Source organism: Salvia hispanica, chromosome 6, assembly GCF_029641045.1.
Source record: "Salvia hispanica isolate PSC_SH4W2 chromosome 6, Shi_PSC_v1, whole genome shotgun sequence".
Taxonomy (NCBI): Eukaryota; Viridiplantae; Streptophyta; class Magnoliopsida; order Lamiales; family Lamiaceae; genus Salvia; species Salvia hispanica.
Genome location: NC_142697.1, coordinates 31,021,967 through 31,044,207, shown reverse-complemented (window position 1 = coordinate 31,044,207; position 22,241 = coordinate 31,021,967). Strand labels below are relative to the sequence as shown.

The 22,241-nt window shown below is 37.3% G+C and overlaps 2 protein-coding genes and 1 pseudogene across 3 annotated transcripts; all 3 read right to left on the bottom strand.

The window, feature by feature from the left end:
- Positions 1-5,126: 5,126 nt before the first annotated feature.
- LOC125207675 (maltose excess protein 1-like, chloroplastic) lies at positions 5,127-7,892 on the bottom strand. Its single transcript, XM_048107116.2, has 10 exons — positions 7,751-7,892; positions 6,945-7,191; positions 6,699-6,869; positions 6,326-6,616; positions 6,171-6,260; positions 6,013-6,102; positions 5,803-5,921; positions 5,669-5,731; positions 5,528-5,589; positions 5,127-5,447 (listed from the first exon to the last, which is right to left on the bottom strand). Exons 2-10 carry the CDS (start codon positions 7,155-7,157, stop codon positions 5,371-5,373), a joined length of 1,176 nt encoding a protein of 391 aa, XP_047963073.1. The 5' UTR covers positions 7,158-7,191; positions 7,751-7,892; the 3' UTR covers positions 5,127-5,370.
- Positions 7,893-8,971: 1,079 nt separating this feature from the next.
- LOC125204075 (serine carboxypeptidase-like 42) lies at positions 8,972-12,305 on the bottom strand. The gene is made up of 11 exons (XM_048102622.2): positions 12,050-12,305; positions 11,659-11,920; positions 10,936-11,043; positions 10,727-10,819; positions 10,470-10,562; positions 10,311-10,396; positions 9,949-10,227; positions 9,742-9,875; positions 9,574-9,666; positions 9,373-9,490; positions 8,972-9,313 (listed from the first exon to the last, which is right to left on the bottom strand). Exons 2-11 carry the CDS (start codon positions 11,885-11,887, stop codon positions 9,146-9,148), a joined length of 1,401 nt encoding a protein of 466 aa, XP_047958579.1. The 5' UTR covers positions 11,888-11,920; positions 12,050-12,305; the 3' UTR covers positions 8,972-9,145.
- A 2,187-nt stretch (positions 12,306-14,492) lies between these two features.
- Positions 14,493-21,805, bottom strand: LOC125203419 (DExH-box ATP-dependent RNA helicase DExH12-like; annotated as a pseudogene). The gene is made up of 4 exons (XR_016133021.1): positions 18,889-21,805; positions 18,359-18,748; positions 14,829-18,252; positions 14,493-14,758 (listed from the first exon to the last, which is right to left on the bottom strand). The product of XR_016133021.1 is annotated as a DExH-box ATP-dependent RNA helicase DExH12-like (transcript).
- Positions 21,806-22,241: the final 436 nt, after the last annotated feature.

Genomic DNA, 22,241 nt, shown 5'->3' with positions numbered 1-22,241 from the left:
CTTTTCTTATGTTTTCAGGAGTATCAAACATGCCCTAAGAGAGAAGAAAAAATGGATATGATATTGTTTTCATTTTAAGAAAAACGTTTATTTTTAATGGTACAATCCAAAATAGAAAACGTTTCGTTTCTATTGAGACAAATGGCTTATACGTTTAACTTTTCTTTTATTTCTTGTCAAAATTTTGTATTCATAAAATGAGAAATTGCAACCTATATATGTGTAGGTTAAAGATGTGTTTAGGTGTTACTCCCTTCGTCCCCCATTACTTGACACGGTTTGACCCGGCACGGGTTTTAAGAAATGTAATGGAAAGTGTGTTGAAAAAGTTGGTGGGATGTGGGTCCTACTTTTAAAGTATTAGTTTTATAATAAATGTGAGTATGAATGAGTTAGTGGAATATGAGGTCCACTACCAAATATAGAAAAAGTGAAGTGTGGAAAAAGTGAAGTGTGTCAAGTAATGGGGGACGAACCAAAATGGCAAACTGTGTCAAGTAATGGGGGACGGAGGGAGTATTAGTTACTTAATTAGAAGTAAAATTATAATAAAGATGTTGGTCAATCTCAATTCTCAAATGCTATCTTTACTCAGTCGATCCAGAGTAAAAGTTCTTAACGTGATATTTTACTATTTGCTATATGAAATTACAAGTACTTTATAATAAACTTTTGAATTAACTAATTGAAAAATATAACCAAGCATCAAATGTTTGAAGTCCAATTTAACCTATAATCTCATTTTGAACTTTGAAGGCGTCGTAGAAGTTTCCAAACAAATTTATGATTTATTATGCGGATTTTTCCGGAAGATATCAACACACAATGTGCTTATTATCCAACATGAATGCTTTAGATTTAGTTATTTGGATATGATTAGAAGAAATTCGAAGCATCCTAATCCCCTATAAATACATAGCCCCTGTTCGGTTGCCCATACTAAACCTCAAAATTAGATTAATCTCATGTTCGGTTGATAATACTATATTTTTGACTTAATCCTAGATTAAGTCTATGATGAATAGTCATAGGATTAGTCATATGGGCCTTACCCCACCGACTAAATTAATCGGCACGTACAATTACTTAACTTTCCATATTTACCCTTACTAATTCGGCAAATTATTATCGATATCCTCCATTTTGCAAGACTGATTGAGTTTGAGAAGAGAGAGAATCTGATTTGGGGAGAGATTTGGGGAGAGAGAGGAAAAAAACAATCAGATTTGGGAATTTATAAAGAGTAAAAAAGCGATCGAAATCGTGCGAAGGTAAATTCAAGCTATGGGATTAACGATTTCATCAAGGAATTCTAAATTCTACTCCGTATTTTTTTATATATGATGATTTGGGTAACTGTTTTGTAGAAATTAGGATGTTAGTTGACTAGTATGTTATGGATTATCTCTGTTTTCTCTATATTTTGGATTTCCTATTGATTGGTAGTGTTTGTGTGGTTTTATGCCATCAATGTTGTGTTTGCGGAAAATGGTGTTATCCTGCTACCTGCTACCTGGATTGTATGAATTGATAATTGATAAAGTACTAGGCTAATACACAGATTCTTAACGAAACCATAGAAAAACTAATTAGAGAATTTGTTGATTGATATGCTCTTGTGATTTGCATGTTCATCATTTTTAACATAGTGCTTTTGTTACTATTATTTTAATTGAAAAATTTAAGGTAGACCATCACCTCATAATACTGAAACATAAAATAATAAAGTTCTTCCCAGATCATTATTTGAAAATGAAATTGAACCTATTTTTGTTTATTTGGAGCAAATTCATACATGATCTAAAATATTAGACTCAATGATTGGGAGAAGTATTAGAAGGGTATCATAGTAAATATACCTTATCTTGGCACTATATAATATTTCAAACCAAACATGCTTTAAGGAGTATTAAAATTGACATTCCAACCAAACATCTTTTTTTAGTCTAAGATTGAGTCATGGCTTATCTTGGATTATATCTTAGCACTATTTAGTCTTGCAAACCGAACGCCACCATAGTATATCATCAAGATATAATCACAAGCTACTGTCAAGCTACATAGTACTATTAACACACAGCCTATAAGTCTAATGTGGTTCCTTTTACTTCATAAACAAATTTTAAATATTATGTTTTTTATATACCGGTTAAGCTAAGTCTAACAAGTTTTAGACAAGCTAATTAAATTTTCTAAGCTCAAAATAATATGTCATGCTAGCAATGTGAAATTCGTATGCATATAAATTTATATTTTATTGTCACACTAATGTTACTATCAGGATAGTGTTTTACCTGGCTTATTGATAAGTAAAAACACATGCACATAAGGAAAAAGGGGCATCGTCGTCCTCTGCGACTGCAGTGCAAATAAAATGTTGTTTAAAAACAAATGTTGCGGCAATTCCGTTAATTAACTTCAAATATGATACTATAATTTTAAAAAAAAATGTAGGAGTATTTATAATTTGCATTAGTGATTTTACTTATATAGTATTAATAATTTGTTTGATATTAATTTTACAAGTATAATAATATTACACTAAATATTAATTTTCTCTCTCAATTAAAATAATACTCCCTCCGTCCCACATTAAAAGTCATGGTCAGAAATCCAACATACACTTCCGTAATGGTTACAGCACTAAATCAAATGCTCACACTTTCATCATATCCAGATAAAGTCGACAACTTTTGTGCATTATTCCCAATCTGAAGTTCATGGCTGAAAACCCAAATATACCTCAGAAAATTACTTAACACAGCAAGAATGAACACAACCCTTACTATAATTGTTGAAATTTCATCTTTTCCGAAAAAAACGAGCGAAACAATTTTGTGCATTATTTCGAATCGAAACTCAAAGGACTCCAGAAATTGTTAATCTGCTACTGGTAGCGTTTGTAAACACCGCAAATCGAGGTTTAGGAGTGTTTCTGCATAAAAAAAAAGTTCAGAACCACACCTTTTTGGTTTTTAGGAGATGAATCGACTAACAACCGAGCGCGCGAACCCAAAAAGAAGCTTTTTTGAGGAAGAATCGTTGACCGACGGCGATTTCACGGCGGGAATCGTTCGTGAAACTGAATTCCAGCGGCTAGGGTTTCTGGTGTTTTAGAATTAGGGGAGATATTGGGTTGACCGAATGTGAAGTGATGGAGTGAGAGAGAGAGGGAGGAGATGAAAGGTCGATGAAAATGCCGCGTAATTATCGGACCTTCCGTTTTGAAACTGCTGGGTTGGTGTGTTATTTTACTGCTATACCCTTTTAATGCACGAAAATGCACTAATAATGCAACACGAGATTAGATTGGTCCTTTTAATCTAGTCCATCCATTCCATCAATCTAATGGTTAATATTAAGAAGAGAAAAGACACTTATGGTGTAATAGGACCCTAATGCTCCCTTATATATATATATAGTATCTATATATATATATATATGGTAGTGATAAAATGCAAACTTATATATCGTACAAACTCAAAACTCCTCAACACAGCTTCAACACAGTTTCAATACAATATCAACACAGTGTAAAATTTCAAGATTTTAATGTCAACACAGTATCAACACAATATCAACACAGCATCAATCATTTACTACCGTTGAAATTCTGTTGACATTTTCCTATTGATGCTTTTTTGTGATCTGTTGACATTTTTCAATTATCCAGATCATAGTTTTGAGTTTGTACAATATTTATGACATGTTTGATAAGTTAGTAATACCAAGATAGAAAATTATATATGGACATTTTTAATTGTTTGATATCATAGTTAAGCTTAACTCAAAGCCCAGTATAAGACCAGGGCCCTATCTAATCTTACCAAAATTATAACATTAACGTTGTTTATGTATCTCACCAATTTGTCAAGTTAAGCCATGTTATTTAATATACAATACAAATTTAGATAATTTCTTTTCTATCAAACAACAACGGAAAAAAATCATATCTTTGCATATCTTGACATGAAGCCCGTATTTCTTATCTTGTTTTACATATCTTCTCATATCCCATTTTTTTTATCAAACGAGTCCTTAGAGTTTTCATTTGATCACATCCCTATATATATATATATATATATATATATATATAGTGGGACCATATTTCACTAATTTATTCAACCACTTTTCTTTATATTTTTAAAAACTCGTGCCATAACTAAATAAGACTCCTATTGTGAGAGGGGGGGGGGGGGGGTATTGCACTAAAATTAATTTAAAAAAATTAATTGAATAGTGTAATGTAGTACTACTACATCCGTTCACAAAAAATAGACTAATTTTACTATTTTGGGCCGTCCACCACAAATAGACTAATTACACAATAAAACTCGCGTCATTTACAATTTTAACTATTTTTTGTGGACGGAGGTAGTATTATAATGGAGAGTTAAAATTTTTAAGAGAAATTGTCATTTAAATCATAATTTTTTGATAAATTTTGTTGACTTTTAAATCTCATAGCTTTTGAAACTGAAATATAATGTTTTATAAAGCAAATGAGACACTTAATGACGAACAAATGGAATAACAACTATTCCCTTCGTCCCATTAAATATGAAATATTTGTTTTTCGACACGAGGTTTTATGTGATGTTGTTTTTGTGAGTTAATAAAGAGAGAATAAAGTAAAAGATATGAAAAAATAGAGAAGATCATGTTTCCATTTAAGAAAACGTTTCATTTCTAATGGGACAACTCAAAAAATAAATTTTTTCATGTATAGTTTACACACGAAAATCAATAAATCACTAAAAATGACAAGTCTTTATTTATTTTACAAGCGGTGGTATCCTGTGCTCAACAAACATCTCAGGTGCTCTTGAAGATGAGGTGGAGGTGGAATCATATGCTTAACAAACATCCTACATGCTCACAAAAATAAAAACATCACTGAAAATGACAAGTCATTTTTCACAAGTATTTTTGGAATCCTATGCTCAACATACAACTCCGATGTATTTATTTATGCTTCATCAAAACAACACACAAATCCTCTCACAATTACCGACTCAGCTCTACTGAAAAAATGTTATCAAGTTTTAATTTTGATGCTTTCAATCTTCTTGAAGACAATGAATGGAAAGAAAGAATTGTTAAACAAAATTGACAAATCGATCAAATGACGAAGATGTAATCATTTGTGCAACAATTCCATCTTTACAACCTACAACCTGCAGGGTTATACATTGACAGAAAACGTGACAAGGGTCATGATAGTGTTTCCGATCACTAGTATTTTGCTAAAGATCCATTCTATCCTCCACAAGTAATCTACCAAAGTATATTAACGGCAGGAAAACTGCACATGTCTTCTACACATTATTCACTTTGCTCCATGTATTAATAAGCATTGTAAGATCAATGTTAAAAAATGATGTGCTTCAAAGAAGTGAAGGATGAGGGATGTCCATGGACTTGTGCATCTCTCCACAAAGTGATTCCTGTCCACACACAAAATTCATGACTAAATTTAGACTATATAATATATATGCATAACAATTAAATGAGACCATAAACATACCTATCCAAGCAAGAAAGCCAAGACTGCAAGCCAAGAACAACTCCCAACTGATACTATTGAAGCTGAAACCACAACCAAATTTCATTAAGTTCAACAAATTTCTACTAAGGTCACATATTGTTGTGTTTGTGTATAGTATACCAGTACAGGCAGACAAGGTTGCCCCATCCGTAGAAAACACACGCCCAAGTCGAACCGGTGAACCTGCAGCAGTCACTTTTGAGGCTCAGTTGATGATGAGAAATTGAGAATCATTGCAAGTGACTGTAACATACCACATTAAGTCTCGAGTGAGTAATGCTCGCGGGATCAGCAGGCCGTTGCCAACCATGGCCAGCAACATTGTGACCGCAGACAGACCTTTGACATTTGCAGGATTATGAAGATTTGTCCACTAAAATAGAAGGATGAAAGAAGCACATCTCATTAGACAATAACTCATTGCATATATATATATACTACATCTTTTGAAGAAGAAATATAACCATTTGTGCAACAGGCATCCACATAAACAGAAGAGTCGTTGTCCATCCAGATATCGATCCACCTTTCTTCGACAGTTTCCCCATCCGCGCCTAAAAGTAACAAGCTTCTTAGAAGACTTTCATATCCTTTAGAACTATTCATTGATTCACATACTAACCATAGAAACAGCGAGCACTGCGGTAAAAAGGGCAATGCAGCCGGGCAAGACAGTGTTAGGTACTATTGGGACGAAAGTCGACCACATGACCTGCACCACAGCATAGTTAACTAACACCGCCCGAAGAATCAAATGTAAGCAGCTAGGTTCCTTACTTGTGGAAGTGCAGATAGGCCGGCTATGGTAATAAACTCTTCCCAATATTTCCAGACTCCACGAGCAAGCAAATCGAAGCGTTTCATCAAATTTATAACGACACCGGACACAGTCACTATGGAAGTGGCCACAAAATGGGGAAGAGGCATAGCTTCAGCCATAGCCAGCTGCCAAAGGACAACGTATATGGACACGACTCCTACCAACTGGATCGCCACTGCTTCACTTTCCCTCTTCTTGATAAAATACGAGAGCAAAGAAAGATTCCCGAGCAATCCAGTAAGCATACCCTACAAGCAAAAGTGATGAAACGAATACAACACTTCACGCTCGAAAAAAGTAAGGAAGGCATATGAATCTGTCACCACTCACCAGCCATGGAACAGCCAAAAGTGCAGACTTATTCCCTGCCATCAGATTCTGATAATTGAGCATGATCTGAGGCAGTTGCAGTAAGAGAAACGGGATGTTCGCAGCTCCAGCGAATTTTGCTGTGACCTCGTCCCATTCCTTGAAGCTCTTGTGCTTCACTCGCAGAGGTTTCTGTATTCCTCACAATCATTACTCAGCAAGAATTTGGAAGCAAAGAGTCATAGATAGCTCTGAGACGAAAAATACCTGGCTTATGGAATGTGCACGGTCTGAGCTTACTGCAGAGACCGGTGTAGGCCTACTAGAGCAACTGATGGATTGTCCTAAGCAATTACTCTTCTTTAAGTGTAGTTCATAGCTTCGAAAATGTAGTTGAACACGCGGAAATGACCCCAGGCTTCGCGGATTAGAGCTTACTGGAAGCTTCAACTTATATTTGAGGAACACTGATTCAGCCATTGTTAACAGATAGTTGAAGAAATCACATTCCCCCCTTCATATATCAAAGAATTGATAATATGTCACCATATATACAGTTTACACACTGTCATTTATCAACTATGATCACTCATATTCTCATTGAACAAAACATAAAAAAACAATCTTTTCTTTAAATTTCAAGAAGTGACCATCATATTGAAGTAAACATAAAAACCAATCTTTTTTCTAAATTTCAAGAACTGACCATCACACTGAAGTAAGCATAAAAAACCAGTCTTTTCTCTAAATTCAAGAACTGGTCATCACATTGAAGTAAACATAAAAAACCAATCTTTTCTCTAAATTTCAGGAAGTGACCATCACATTGAAGTAAACATAAAATCCAATCTTTTTTCTAAATTTCAAGAACTGACCATCACACTGAAGTAAACATAAAAAACCAGTCTTTTCTCTAAATTTCAAGAACTGATCATCACATTGAAGTAAACATAAAAAACCAGTCTTTGCTCTGTATTTCAAGAACTGATCATCACATTTCTTATGGGAATTTTTACAGACAAGTCTATAACACTAGTAAACAAATACACACACACAACTGAGCCTGAACTTACCAATGCAAGAAGCTGTGAGACAGAGTGATGAGCTAGTGGAAATCAAGAATCAACTTCAAATTTATGACCCCAAATGAGAAGGACAGCAACAAATGTTTGTGGGACACGATAGCAAAGGAGATTAGAATGTGGACAAAAGCATAGATTTCTGGAGAAAATTAGCGGCTAATGATTCCATCCCACATGTCATAATCACTGTCATGAGACGGCAAATGCAAAATTGGCATGTGTCAGTGTGATGGAAACAAAATGATAGTACTACTATTTTTCTTATTTTAACATCATAAATGCAAAAATAGCAACATAGTATATTGATCTTAATTAAAAACAAAATGCTAATAGTATGACATTTGCATAACATTCTAGAGACTCTCTGGTGCTTCCTTGCATCAGAGAGTCTTGTGTTAGATTATTTGACGAGTTAAGTTTCTACGTTCATGACTATTTTTGGTGGACGGATGTACTATAGAACTTAAATTTACTATTTAAAATGAAATGTCTTTTCTCAAATTCTTAAAATGTTTCAGATATTTGAAAGAAGCAATGATAGGTGGCATGGTGCAATTGGTTGGCTAGCCTGAAATCACTTGGTGGTAATAAAATTAGAATGAGAATGACTATCAATCAAGATTTTGATCACAGCTGTTCAAGGATTTGAGGTCTCAATTGCTTCACTCATCCGTTGATTTTTATTGTAGTTGTGTAAGATTTCGTTTTCAAATACATATATGTTTAACTGTTCATTTTTATATTTCAAAATTTTGTTTTCATACAATGAGAAACTGGGACTTATATATGTGTTTTTTATGATATTATTAGGTGTTATTAATTACTTAATTAGAAGTAAAATTAAAATTAAGATGTTGGTCAATCTCAAATGCTATCTTTACCCATTCGATCCATAATAAATTTTATTAGTTAATTAGATTGAATTAGTTAGGTTAGTTATTTAATTAGATTTATTATTAAATAATTAATGTGGTCAAACACGTTTGACCTTTAAGTTTTTTAATGGAAAATATTAATTTTGGACTAAAACTTTTTGTTTAGGACCAAAAGATAACACACTTAATCTATACTACATGACCAAAAAGTTTTTTAGAACAAATATAGGGACCAAATTTGAACTTTAGTTAAATATATATAATGAAAAATAGATTGTCGCATGTAAACTTGGATCTACTAATAAGAATTGCGTTTTTGGGACTCTGAACTTGAAACTTTTTACCTTAAAACATAAATATTCCATTCACTTTCACAAAGAAAAAATGAATACACCATCATCATTTATGTGATTTTCCTTTCTTGTTACAAAAATCAAACTCAACATAAATAACTCTGAATCAAATCCAAAACACACCAAAGAAAGTAACACCAAGCTCACTTTAGTCATCCTTATTCGTCAATGGAAGGTCGTGTGCTGTTTGGCAGTTGCCGGCCTCGGACAAACGAGCTGAAGAGATGCAGAGCCCTTGATGGCTGTGCATATGGCACCATATGAGCAGCACCCCTAACCGTTGCGAAAGTCAGCAACTTTCCATACTCAGTCACCCAACCTCCCACCTGCATTCGCCAAAGTTAACGGCATATCTGAGAAAGGAGCAGCGACAAAAAGGGCGTACCTGTCCTTTATGGAACCAAGCTCCATACGGGACTGTGATTTTGAACCCGAGATCATGAGCAAGCTCGCGTACTAATGTACGTGAACCAAGTAAAGGTACAACGGAATCTTGATCCCCGCTGAAATTCAGATCATGTGCAAAGTTTTCATCAGTTCTTGAAGTGTGAGATTCACATTCATATTGAGGTGAGGAATAGTTTACCTAAAAATCCAAACCGGAATGTGGTTTCGAATGATCCTCTTTAGCAAAGGAAGAATGTCAATGTTACCATCTGCCTCGTTGTAATTCAGAAGGCTGCATGGTTTAAAGCAAATGAAAAATCTGGCAAATTTTAGTAGCAAAGATGGAGAGAGGCATTGCTAGGCTTACCCACTGCACATAGACCACCTATATGGTAGATTGGTTCGATTTGCATGTAACGCCTTTTGAACCTCGGGAAGGTTGAAGTAGAAGCGCCTCTCGTAGCTCATGCAGACGTCTACTCCAACACTGATCTTGGTAGCCTGCAACGACATATAGTGTTATTCGTCTAGTTGTTCAAGGTCTGGATTTTACAAAAAAAGATTCAAACTTTACCAGTTTCTTGAGACGCAGTTCTTGCTCTACAATGGATGGATAGCACACATCCAGAATAACATCATAATTGTTAACATAGTCACCAACAATCTCATTTGCCTCGGATATGGCCTCAATGCAGGATTTTGACACATTGTGTGGGCTAGGGAATTTATAATCGTCGAAATCACAGTCATTCATGATGGCAAGTCCAACTTCATCCGAAATCATTCCATGTGACCAGAAGAATTCATACGTTGCTGGAATATCACGATCAAGCCTCAGAAGCGGGTTGCCAATCTGGCCAAACAAGAAGCGATTACGAACATGTTTCCAAGATTTTGGAAAATGCAAATCCAACAAAAAGATATGTATGTTCTTACAGCAACACCCTTGATATTGAACTTGAAGTCTTTAGAATGCTCGTTGTGGTCGAGAAGCGCAATAGCTAATTGTGGGATGTAATGCCCTAAAGATACAATTTCATTTAAGAGAAAGCTACCAAGGTAACATTGAACAAAGACTAATTGATGCTTTCTTACCGGCATAACTTTCACCAGTGAGAAATAAATCTCTGGTCCGGAAGGTAGGAAACTTCTTATACCATTCCATCATGAACATGTGCATATCCATTGCTGCCATACAACATAAAATTCGTGCAATTCTAGTTGGTCGAATATCAGAAAATACGCGGACATGTAGGGTGCTTATAAAAAGATTCAAGAGTAGGCATATGATCTGTTCATGCTAATAACTTATCAGAATGAAGTATGGAGTGAACCAAGCAACTCGCTGCTACCTGTGGATGCATCGCCACAATTGTAGTCTGAGCTGGTATTTGAATACGACCACCCTACACCAGCTGGAGACTCAACAAACAGAAGATTCGATGCTACACAAACAAGAAAACAGAATTTGTTTGTTAACTTCAAAAAATTTGCTTGTGAGAAGTCTACTGAATCTAAAGTTCTGTCATTTAAAGAAAAGTAGATGCTTCATTAGTCCTACCTTTGTTCCACGATTTTGAGTTTATTCGGAGGCTGCGACCATCGCCTCTAGGGAAGAAAGGACCTAACTCCGTGAACGCACCTCCTCCCATAGATGAGCAACCCGGGCCTTAACAACAAAGATGCTAACTCAGAAACCAAATTAATGTCTTCTTCAATTTCAAGTATAGGTATTGATCACTGCCGAAAATGTATGAGGCATCTTCTAACAGTATTTTAATCACTTTATTCTTTATAGTAATGAACAATCATACCACTATTTAGAAGCTCAAGAATCACTAAGTGATTAATTTGGACTAATGTAACCATCATTCCTTCATAATTAGGCAAGATCATAGAGATAACTACAGAGAGAACAAAAAACCTATTCCTTAAGAATCCTTCAAGGTCCATTCGATACTGCACTAGACGCGTTTTTCATGAAAACCTAACAAACACTCACCTTCCTCCACAGTTTATCCATCAGCCAAACACTCCCTCTTCTCACTATCGAGGACAAAACCATTTCCAATTTCCCAAATTTCAAAATTCACAGAACATGAACTCAATTTATCATCTTCAGCTCAAGATTTTCAATAGAACAGGATTGAAAATTAAGGTATAATAAAAACTAACACATTCACTCCAACAAACATGACACTTATGTCATGAAAGTCCTAATACAAATTTCAATCTTGAAAATTGCAAAAAAACATAAAATCAGAGATCTAAATGCAAAATGAACCTCCATTAAGCCATAAAGTCAAGGGCTTGTGATGAGGGTCGTCGGCAGCCTCCACAAAATAGTAAAACAAACTCCTCCCATTTTTGACATCCACGTCGACATAGCCTGCATACTGCCTGAACTTCACCGGCGGCTGACCTGGCAGTTTCACCACTAGATCCTCCTCAGGGAAGCCATAACCACCTCCAACAACCACCAATCCCACCACCACCACCGCCAGCCACCACATCTCACAAAATTAAACCAAGAAACCGCCTTTCTTCTGCAAAAGATTCAAACTTTGAGAAATGGGAGTTGAATTTCATATGCATACACACACATATAGATAGATATAGATGTATAATGAATCCTGTTGGGAAAGAGGGCACGCGAATTGTTGAAAAGTGCAGACCTGAAATTCTTCAGAGGGTAAAGTGGCTCCCTTGTTTTGTTTCCTATAAATAGATAAAGTGGGGTGTATGTGTATGCATATTTGCGTGAGTGAATTGCGAGAAACTACGCATTGATGTAAGGATATTTGGATTGATGTAGAGAGAGAGAGAGAGAGAGAGAGAGAGAGAGAGAGAGAGAGAGTGGAATTGAATGATCAGAGGGCGAGAGGCAGAGAGACGTTGGAATGCAACTGAAGAAGCAGCAGAGGAAGAAGCAGCAGAGAGCAGCCTCACTCACTCACTCTCTCACTGTTTGTAAAAAAAGACATAAATTAGCTGCGGCTCATCAAATGCGGGGCCACTTGCATTCAATTCTTTTCAAAAATCGCTAAATTTGATTAAATTTGATTTATTCTGCAATTTTATACATTAATACTTCCTCTGTTCCTCAAATTTTGACACACTTTAACCTATTATGAATTTTAAAAAATGTAATAGAAAGTGAGCTGAAAAAGCTGGTGGGAGGTGGATCCTACTTTTAAAATATTAGTTTTATAATAAAATATAAATAGAGATGAGTTAGTAGAATATGAGGTCACTGTTCAAAATGATAAAAAAGTGAAGTGTGTCAAATTTTTAGGGACGGACAGATATAGTAAACTGTGTCAAAATTTGGGAGGCTGAGGTAGTAAATAAATCTATTATGTTTGATTTTGTCCATAATTACCTCACAATATTTTTTTGGCAAAATTGATATGATGTGATAGTTGAATTATAATATATGGATGTCGGTGAGTTAACCAAAATCATATGTTCATACACAAGATATTGTCGTTCAAATTAAAAATGTTAAGAATATACTCTCTTCGTCCTATAGAAATAGGCTAATTAGAGATGATATAGATTTTAATGTGTAATTAGTACGATAATAAATAAGGAGAAAAAATAGTTGGAATAATGTAGTGCATAGTGAGACATGTAAATGATAAACTAAAAGAGAATGAGAAAATGTTTCCATAAATGGATATTAACAATTTCTATGAGAGTTGAGATGGGTGAAAAAAAATTCAACCTATTTTTATAGGATGGAAGGAGTATTATATATCAAGAATTTTCTCGCAGTCGAATAATTGCGATCAAATCCAAATTTTATTTTAGGACAAGGAAATGTCCTCTACGTAGTTTGTCCATATAAATTAGTTACAACATTTTATTTCTGATTTCTATTGTGTCTATATTTATGATGTTTAAAGACGTGACGTTTTGAATGTGATCTGAAGACCATCATTTTAAGGATAATGATTTTTACTTAACAATAGTGAAGCGCACAAAAAGCATTAAAGATGAAGTAGAGGATATATGGTCAATTTATTTTGTTTATTTTGTAATGAGTTGCTTTATGATGATAAAGTTGGTGTATACATTAATTTATCAACGTATTTTAAGTTTTAGCTTATTGAGTGAATTTTTATTTATTTATTGGTAACGCCCACATGTTGTAGCATCAAGGCATACGATATTCAAATTTTGGGGCAAAAGTATTCTTTCGATCAATATTTCAGACTGGATTTATTTGTGAAAAACCAAATTTATAGTTCTAGTGAATAAAATATAGGCAATCATATCTATTTATTCAACCTAGTAATATCTAAAAGTTACAGCTACTACTAACAGAGATGGAAGATCAATTTTCCACTTGGTTATAAAATTTGGTGGAATGATATTTGATTTGGTTTTCCGGTTAAGAAATTAGTTGAATAATTATAAGTTACAGCAAGTTTAATCACTAAGCATGAATTTCTATATAAGAACACGAGAGATAGATATGTGTAGTTTCAAAAAGTAAGTTTAAAATGAGTTTCATTCTCCAAGTTCAATTCGAAATTTCCTTCACAAATAAAAGAATAAGAAAATAAACGGGCTTTATTAGCTACACACCTACATGACTGTAGATCACAAACCCAAAATTAAATAAAATTTGATTGGAATGTAAACTAGAGTAATCATTAAGATGCAGAAGAAGCGAAAGAATTGGCCAATTCAATGCTGCCGTTAAAAGAAGCCATTGTTTAATGCTTATAGTCAAAAAAGCTTTGGAAAAAATACCATTAATCCAAATTTAGAAGAGCTCTAAATTTCTTAAAATTTAGAGTGGTGATATAAATTAATTTAGAGGTGCAGAAAGGGATAACCTAAAAGTTATAATTCAAATAGCCTCCAAACTATTTTGAATCTACTTTCTGTTGTCTACATGCTTGTTTATAGTTTTGGAACTCTATAAGATTAGAATATAAAAATTAACCCCCAATTTAAAATAACTTAAACAGCAAACAATTATAGCCCAACAAAAGAACCTAACAGTTAAAAATTAAAATAATAGAATGTGATTAGCATCCTATTAGTTTTCTAAGTACTTGCTATGGAATATATACATCTAACTTGGCTATTTTACTTATCTAAATAAGAACTCATGAGTAGAATGAAATCAGAAACATGATAGTACTAATGTGTACGCATATAAGAGTAATTGTTACTAGTAATTATCTACAGTGGCTAAGCCAAAAATCGCTAGAGGATCAGTAGTCACTGATACACAGATATTTTCATGTTCGAGTTCAAACCAACAAAAAAAATGCAGAAGCACGACGCGGTCGGGTTTCAGAGACTTGCAACAGCTGCCGGCAGTTCTATCACCATCTAGAAAAACGATACGCGCTACAATGAAAAGTCTGCAGAGCATAACAAAGAATCAGGAGATGCTGATATTATGTTAATGCAGTTAAATGAGTCGATACTTACTAAGAAACATATGAAACTCGTCTCAGATTTCATCTTTCTATAAGCAGCATGAACAGGATTGGTCGAACCAAGTTAACGACGAGAATTTTCAAACTCAGCACCATAACAGAGCAATTAATGAGAAAATGCAGATTCTCAAATTAGATAACGAGAAATGTATATGGAAAAAGGTAATAAAGCAATGAAAGAATCAGATAGCTTTCTGGAGGACTTACACGGTGATGCGCGATGTCAGTAGGGAATTGTCATCTAACTATCATCTTCAAGAGCTCCTGCTTCCTTGACATCGACACTGAAATTATACTCTTGATCACAACCTAGATAGGAATCACACATAAAATATAGAGTGTATGTCTTTTTTCCAGGTTCGGTCGGTGCATCAAAGTCGAGTTTCACCCTGGACTTCCTCTGGAAAGTGACCCTTTTGATAGCAAGCAACTGATTGGTTTTGGTGTCACCAACTACCAGCCACCATCCCTCTTCTTTCGCTTTAGGGTACCTGGGGGCGTCGACTGATCCAGCCTCTGTTCTTCCTTCAAGATCGCGTTCAAGGCTGACTTGTACAAAAACTTTCTCTCCACTTGTGACATTCTCACTGTTCAGCACATCATAGGTCAGATCAATGTTAGGAAAGCGATTGCAAAACCGAGCAATGTCCATCAACTGTGGATTTGCAATAGCTCCCGCCTTTCATCATCCTCCATTTCCAACAGATCAAAGACTGTCTCAATATTTTTCCCAGGATTTTCTTGGCACCTCTTAGCCAATTCCTTAGTGAAGTAAGGAAGTTGGAGGAGCATCGAATCACGCTCCCAAATTCCCTGAGTTACCATCTGACTTACTTCCATGGCAAGGAGGGCCAGGCTGAGCCAGCCATTGCTCGATATTACATCCACCATGGCCTGAAGAAGCCTGCTTGAGTAGATAAGCACCTCCTGCTGGTCAGAAGACAAATCTCCACCGATCGTCTGCCTGGAGAAATGAGCTTGCAGCAGAGAATTTGCTTTGACATTTGGATCTGTGTACTTGGGATTTTCAAAGGAGAAGCGCTGATGATGGATTAACCTTCTTATCAACTCTTCTTCTCCAGGTCTTATCGGGAGCTGCTCGTACTCTGAGGCTGAAGCCAAGATTTCCAAGAGACCCTTCATCTTTGTTTTAGATGTCAAAGAGGAACTGAAGTGCTCAATTGTTGTGTAACTAATATAGTAATAAGAAGCAATCAGGCCAAGATTTGCAGGAGCCAGTAAAAAGTCATCCTCAACTTCAACACATTTACTTGCTTCCAGATCACTGATTGTGCTCTCCACAAGCTCAGACAGGTGATCTGAGAGATGCCTGTGACTAACACCTTGAAGATTGTAATAGTTCGGGTTCTGAGTCAGTCTCCTGTAGATAAATGTCCAAGTGAGGTAGTCCACAGCATCCTGCTTGTTTTGGATGACCCCGACCACCATCTCTGCATTTAGATTATCATGCAGATAATGATGCAAATGGCTTTCAACTGGGAAAGCTTCATCAAGGAATTTCTTGTAATATTCTTTGCGTGGTGTATGACAGAGGATGATGCATTTTCCAAAATTATCTACTAGCGGTCGACTAGCATGACCCATCATCTGCAATAAATCTGTGACTGGATAATCACTATGAGCATTTTCTCTGCCATCATAGTATTGTGTTCCCATAACCACCACCAGATGAGCAGACAGTGGGACTCCCCAACACATTGTACTGCTCATCACACAGACTTGGATGCAACCTGTCTCAAACAATGTCTTCACTATATCCTGATCTGTACTGCTTAGGCCTTCATGCAAATAACCCACACCAAACTGAATGGTCTCCTTCAACATAGGTTCTTTAATGTTGGCGACAAATGGATCTAACTCTTCTGAAGACTGTAGTAAGAATAAGGGATTTTGTTCACTATCCACACTCGAATAAGTCATCAAGTCTACTGCAGTCATACGGGTGTGCTTCCTGGTGGGAACAAATACAATGGCAGGTTTACCATTCTTAGAATGCTGCAAAATTGCTGTGTATGTAGGTTTTGTCATGGCTTGCATCCTTGCTTCAAAATTAGCGATGTCAACACCCTGGATGTGAACATCTAAAGGTACAGGCCTGACACCAGGAGGGAAATTGAAAAGACCATGGGATGTAGCGCCAATCCATTCTCCCAAATCCTTGGCATTTGCAAGAGAACTTGATAGGGCAACAATGCGAATCTTGTTGTCCAGCTGACTAGAAATATACCTCATCCTAGAGACTATGACCTCCAGGACAGGCCCACCTTGACCCCCAATCAAATGAAGCTCATCAACAATGAAAACACTAACCTGTTGAACATGCTTCCTTTGTTTCCACCGGCGAGATAAAGCATCCCATTTCTCAGGAGTGCTTACGATTATTTGACCTTTCTCGATAAGTTTCAAGTCTGTTGCAGTCTCCCCAGTTAGTTCAACTACCCTCATTCCAAGACCATCTCCAAATTTCTTCTTCCAATCCTGATACCTTTTCTTTGTGAGAGCTTCAATAGGAGCAATATAGACAGCCCGCATGGTACTTTCAAGTCCATTTTGATGATTTCTCATAATAGCAAACTCAGCACATATGGTCTTCCCACTGCCAAAGTGGGTGCAGCAACCAAGACATTGTCGTCTGAGTTATACAAGACAGTGAAGACCTGGGTTTGAACGGGATTGAAATGCTTGAACTGGTGATATAGGGATTCATATGCTGGATTCCTCAATGCTGTAACAGGTAGGGGTTGCAAATCAAGTAACTCAGTTGGAGGAGGATATTTCTGAGGCAAAATGAGGTGCCTGAAAGAAACGGGGAGAACAGTCTGTGACCCCAACCACCTATCAGACACGACATTGATGAAATATTGAGGTAGTGGTTCATATATAGGAACAGTGAAACTAAGTGTGTGATCCTCATCTATATACTGTTTCTTCAACATGAAATATTCGTGATGGAGAATATTTTCCCCATCATTATCCTCAACAATGATCCAGAAAGGCTCCACATAGCCATGGGCCTTGTCATCCCACTGAAAATCCGGAGTAATTGTCAGTTCAACCTTCAAAACAGAGCGAGTAATGGGTTGAACATGTGCAACCAGGTTAAGTTTTGGGAACTGATGAATACATCTATGAAGAGTCCTTCCCATTTTAGGGTGATGGATAAGTCCTCCGATCTCCTGTGAAGAGAGATCATAGTACCTTTCCCAGGACAAATCTTTCTTTTCCAAATTCATCAAGATTTTATTTGGAATACCAGGGAATTGACGAAGTGGTGTCTGCACGTTCCACATTCTCTTGCCTATCATTTTACACAGTTTTAGAGCCTTCTCTGCCAATTGTGCCCATCCCCTTTTTACAACTATCTCAAATAGGGCTCGCATCAGACGTCCTGCACTCTGAAAAAGCAATAAAAAGTTAGTTAGAAGTAGTAGCTGACAGAAGCACAAGCAAGATCATCCAACTATAGAACACGCATAAGGTAGATACAGAAAAAAGGCATACCTGTGTGATATAAACCATATCAGATGTCAGTGATAGTCCTTCAAGCTTCAACTGGGAAATATAAGCTTGAAGAAGAACATTAATTTTGGCACTAGGTTCCTCCAGACTCTCCTTTATTGGTATTGGGACCCGTTCTAAAAGCTTGACCAGCTCCATTTTCTCATCTTGTCTCACAGAGACGTACTTGAACTCTTCACTAAGGGAGAACAGACGACAAAGGTCAATATCACCCATTGTTGGCTTCAGATGCTCATTGTAGGTGGAAATAGTCCCATGGGTTATATAGTAATAGCTAGCAATACGACCCAAGTCTGTGACCTGGAAATATCCGCTTTTCCTGTCATACTTCACCAGATTATTCTTGTCCAGTATCATTGCCGCTGAATGAATCTGAAAAGGGGAAATATAGCTATTTAGGAAATCTGCATTTTAGTTTTCTGTTCAATTCAAAATCGATGGACATACAATAAATCCAGCATATAATGCAAAACAAAAGTTAAGAAATAAGAAAACAGATTGTTAAAGCTTACCAGATTAGCTCTCCTTTCCTCCAAGGTTTCATCTGTCTTCAAAACATCGGATGCCAAACCATAAAGGGTAGGATTACGCACCATTCGAACAAAAAGGTAAGTGTATGAGAGCCATTTGCATGCTTCTCTGGCATTCTGCACACTTCCAAGGACAATCTCTGCATTCAACTGATCAGCCAATTTTGAAATAAAGTGGCTTTCAATAGGAAGCTGTTGATTCATCAATGACAGATAATATTGCAACTCACTATGCCCTGTTATAATGATTCCTTCACCATAAGTATCATATTGAGGCCTTCCAGCACGGCCAAGCATCTGCATAACATCTAGAGGACTTAACTCAGTCCATGCTCCTAATTCAGGATTGTAGATTTGAGTACCTTTGATAATAACAGTATGAGCAGGCAAATTTACACCCCAGGCTAGAGTCGCAGTGGAGACCAAGACCTGCACATGCCCATCTGCAAAAAGCTCTTCAACAATTTGGCGATCAGCTCTAACCATCCCAGCATTATGGATAGCAAAACCATATGGCAATAGGTCCTTAAGATCGCTGCTCTTAACTAGCTCTGTGTGAGACTGGAGAATTTCACGACTTGCACTATCCTCCTTCAAGAATTTACTCAAGGTATCATTAGCAAGGGCCGTGTCACGAATTGCACGAGCAGTTTTCGTTGTCTCCTTCCTTGAGTGCACAAAGATTAATACCTGATGCTTTCCAGCAACACTGATCACCTTCTCATAGCAAACATCATTCATCAATTGAAATCTTTGAAGTGGCTTCTTCACTGTAATTCCAACATACTGCTGAGCCAAAGGAACAGGCCGGTAGCTATTATCAAAGTGGAACAGCCCCTTTGTCTAGTTTAACTCGTAAAAATATTGCAACATCTTCATAATTTGGAAGTGTTGCAGATAGCCCAACAAGTCGAATGTGCTCTTTGGTAGTTTCAATCTGACGAACAGTTCTTGCAATTATACTCTCCAGCACAGGACCTCTATTATCATGCAGAAGATGGATCTCATCAATAATCAGGAGTTTTACAAGCTGTGTATAAGTACGATCACCTGATTTCCTGGTAATAATATCCCACTTCTCAGGGGTCGTCACTATGATCTGAGTTTCCTCAATCTGCTGACAGGTCAATGACTGATCTCCACTCAGTTCTCTAACCTTGACACCATATGGCTCCAGGCGATTAGAAAGGTTGCCTACAACCTCGGCCACCAGAGCCTTCATAGGTGCAACATACACAATCTTATAATTGCTATGATTGATAGACCCATCACTATTCGTATTCAGACCAATTTGCTGAAGTATGGCGAGCATAGCAACATTTGTTTTCCCAGCCCCAGTAGGAGCACATAACAAGATATTTTCTGGCGTGAATAGTGCAGAATCATAAACCTTACTCTGGACACGGTTCAACTGGCTCATTCCCCTGAAAGCTGGTTGCGCCCAGTCGGGAAGGTCAGATATCTTCACAAGCTTTTCGTTATCAGCCAATGGCTTGGGCTTCAAAGCTGGCACATGAACTTCTTCATAGCCCTTCTTATGATTTCTATAAGAACCCATTGGAAGCTCACATTTTTTGTTGGCCATAAGCAGGCCACCTTGTTGGAAGGCAAGGTTGTCAAGGTCGAGAATCTCCCGCTGCCCCTTTAACCAACCACCATCAGCATATATGTCAACCTACGCTCATGTACACCATTTCCACCAGTTTCATCCTTGAGTAGGCGAGCCTCCTTCCTAATGTTTTTCTCCATGTTCTTTTCCCTCTCCATGGGAGTCGCTCTAGTGGCATGCAGCTGCTCCAGGATGACAGCATGATCTGGCCCTAAACATATCATTTCTTCTTCTATCTCCTTTCTCTTCTCTTGGTCTTCAGCCCTTGCCAGGCGGGTGCACCATACTACTTTCAACCGGTTACGCAACAATGATCGGATAAGTTCAAACTTATCATACTGTAGATGGACCACTAGCCTGGTCTCAACTTCATGATCATCTCCATCAGCAAGGATTATCAGAAGCTCCTCAGCAAGTGTTTGACTCTGTTGCGGATCAATATTGTGGTAAGCCTTTGAGATTTCTCTCTGAAGCCAATATGCATCAATATCCTTCACGTTCAATGGCTTTCCCTCCGTAGCTTCATGTTCCTCATCATCATGAATCCCACCAATCCACATGGCCCCAAAAGCATCTAATTCATTTACATCATTATCCTCTTCATCCTCGAGTACCATATCCAGATTACTCTCCTCCTCCTCGTCCTCCTCGTTCTCCTCAACTTCAACAGCAACACCAACATCATCATCTCCATTAACAGCAGCATCACCACCTTCATTGAAATCAGTAATGCGTTTCCCAAGGGCCACTAGATCATCAAAAGTAGTGCTAGGTATGGGGTTCAACAACTTCTCAATCTCCTTTTTCTTCTCAGGTCTCTTGACAGTCTCATTCTTAAGAACCGCCAAAATCTCATCAGCAGCACCACTGACAATGCTCAAGGGCTGTCCTCCCAGTTGTTGCTGAATAACACTAAGCATGGCTTCATAGGCAGCCCTCGTCTCCTTAGTCTTGGGCTGGTAAACACCTTCATCCGAGGAGGTGAGCACACTCTCCTCCTGAAGACGCCTCTTCTTGCTCCTCGGTGGAGCAGCATCGAAAGCAGGCTCCCGCTCCTTCTTCTTCCTAGATTTCCTAAGCTTCTCCTCCAACTCAAGAGGTTTGCCTCTGTTAGCCCGGTCACCAAAGGATTTTGGGTCAATCCTCCGCCACAGTGTCTCCGGTTCCCCAGTTGACTCCGTGGTTGTCGCGAGGCCGAGAGTCCGTGGTAAGGACGAGACTCGAGTTCGCTCTGTACTCATACTGCTTGAACCGAGCATGAGCTTCAGCGCCACCACCTGGATTAGCCATCTCACAGAGATAATAAGGTTCCCTACATCACAACAAACAAAAATTCAACCAATAAACATCACAATCACAAAGGAAAACAACACAATTACCAAATTATTGAGCAAAACCAGCCTTCTATGAACCCTAGCCGTAAATTATAACGTATATACTCAAAATCGAACAAAAATTGACGATGGGGTACAAAACGTGAAGGAGAATCTTACCGCAGAAGAAACGACGAGAGCCGGGGAGGCGGTTCGCTACGACCGGCGGTGATAAGGCGGCCAACGAGGGAGCGAAGGCGGGAATGAGAGAGTTTGGGAGATCGGAGAAATCAACCCATGCAAAAATCGACTATAGTCTATAAAGCTATAATATCACCGCAACTTACCAAATATTGATTTTACTAAATTGAATTCATTATATTTAATTTCCCTATAATTTTAAAGTGCATCCG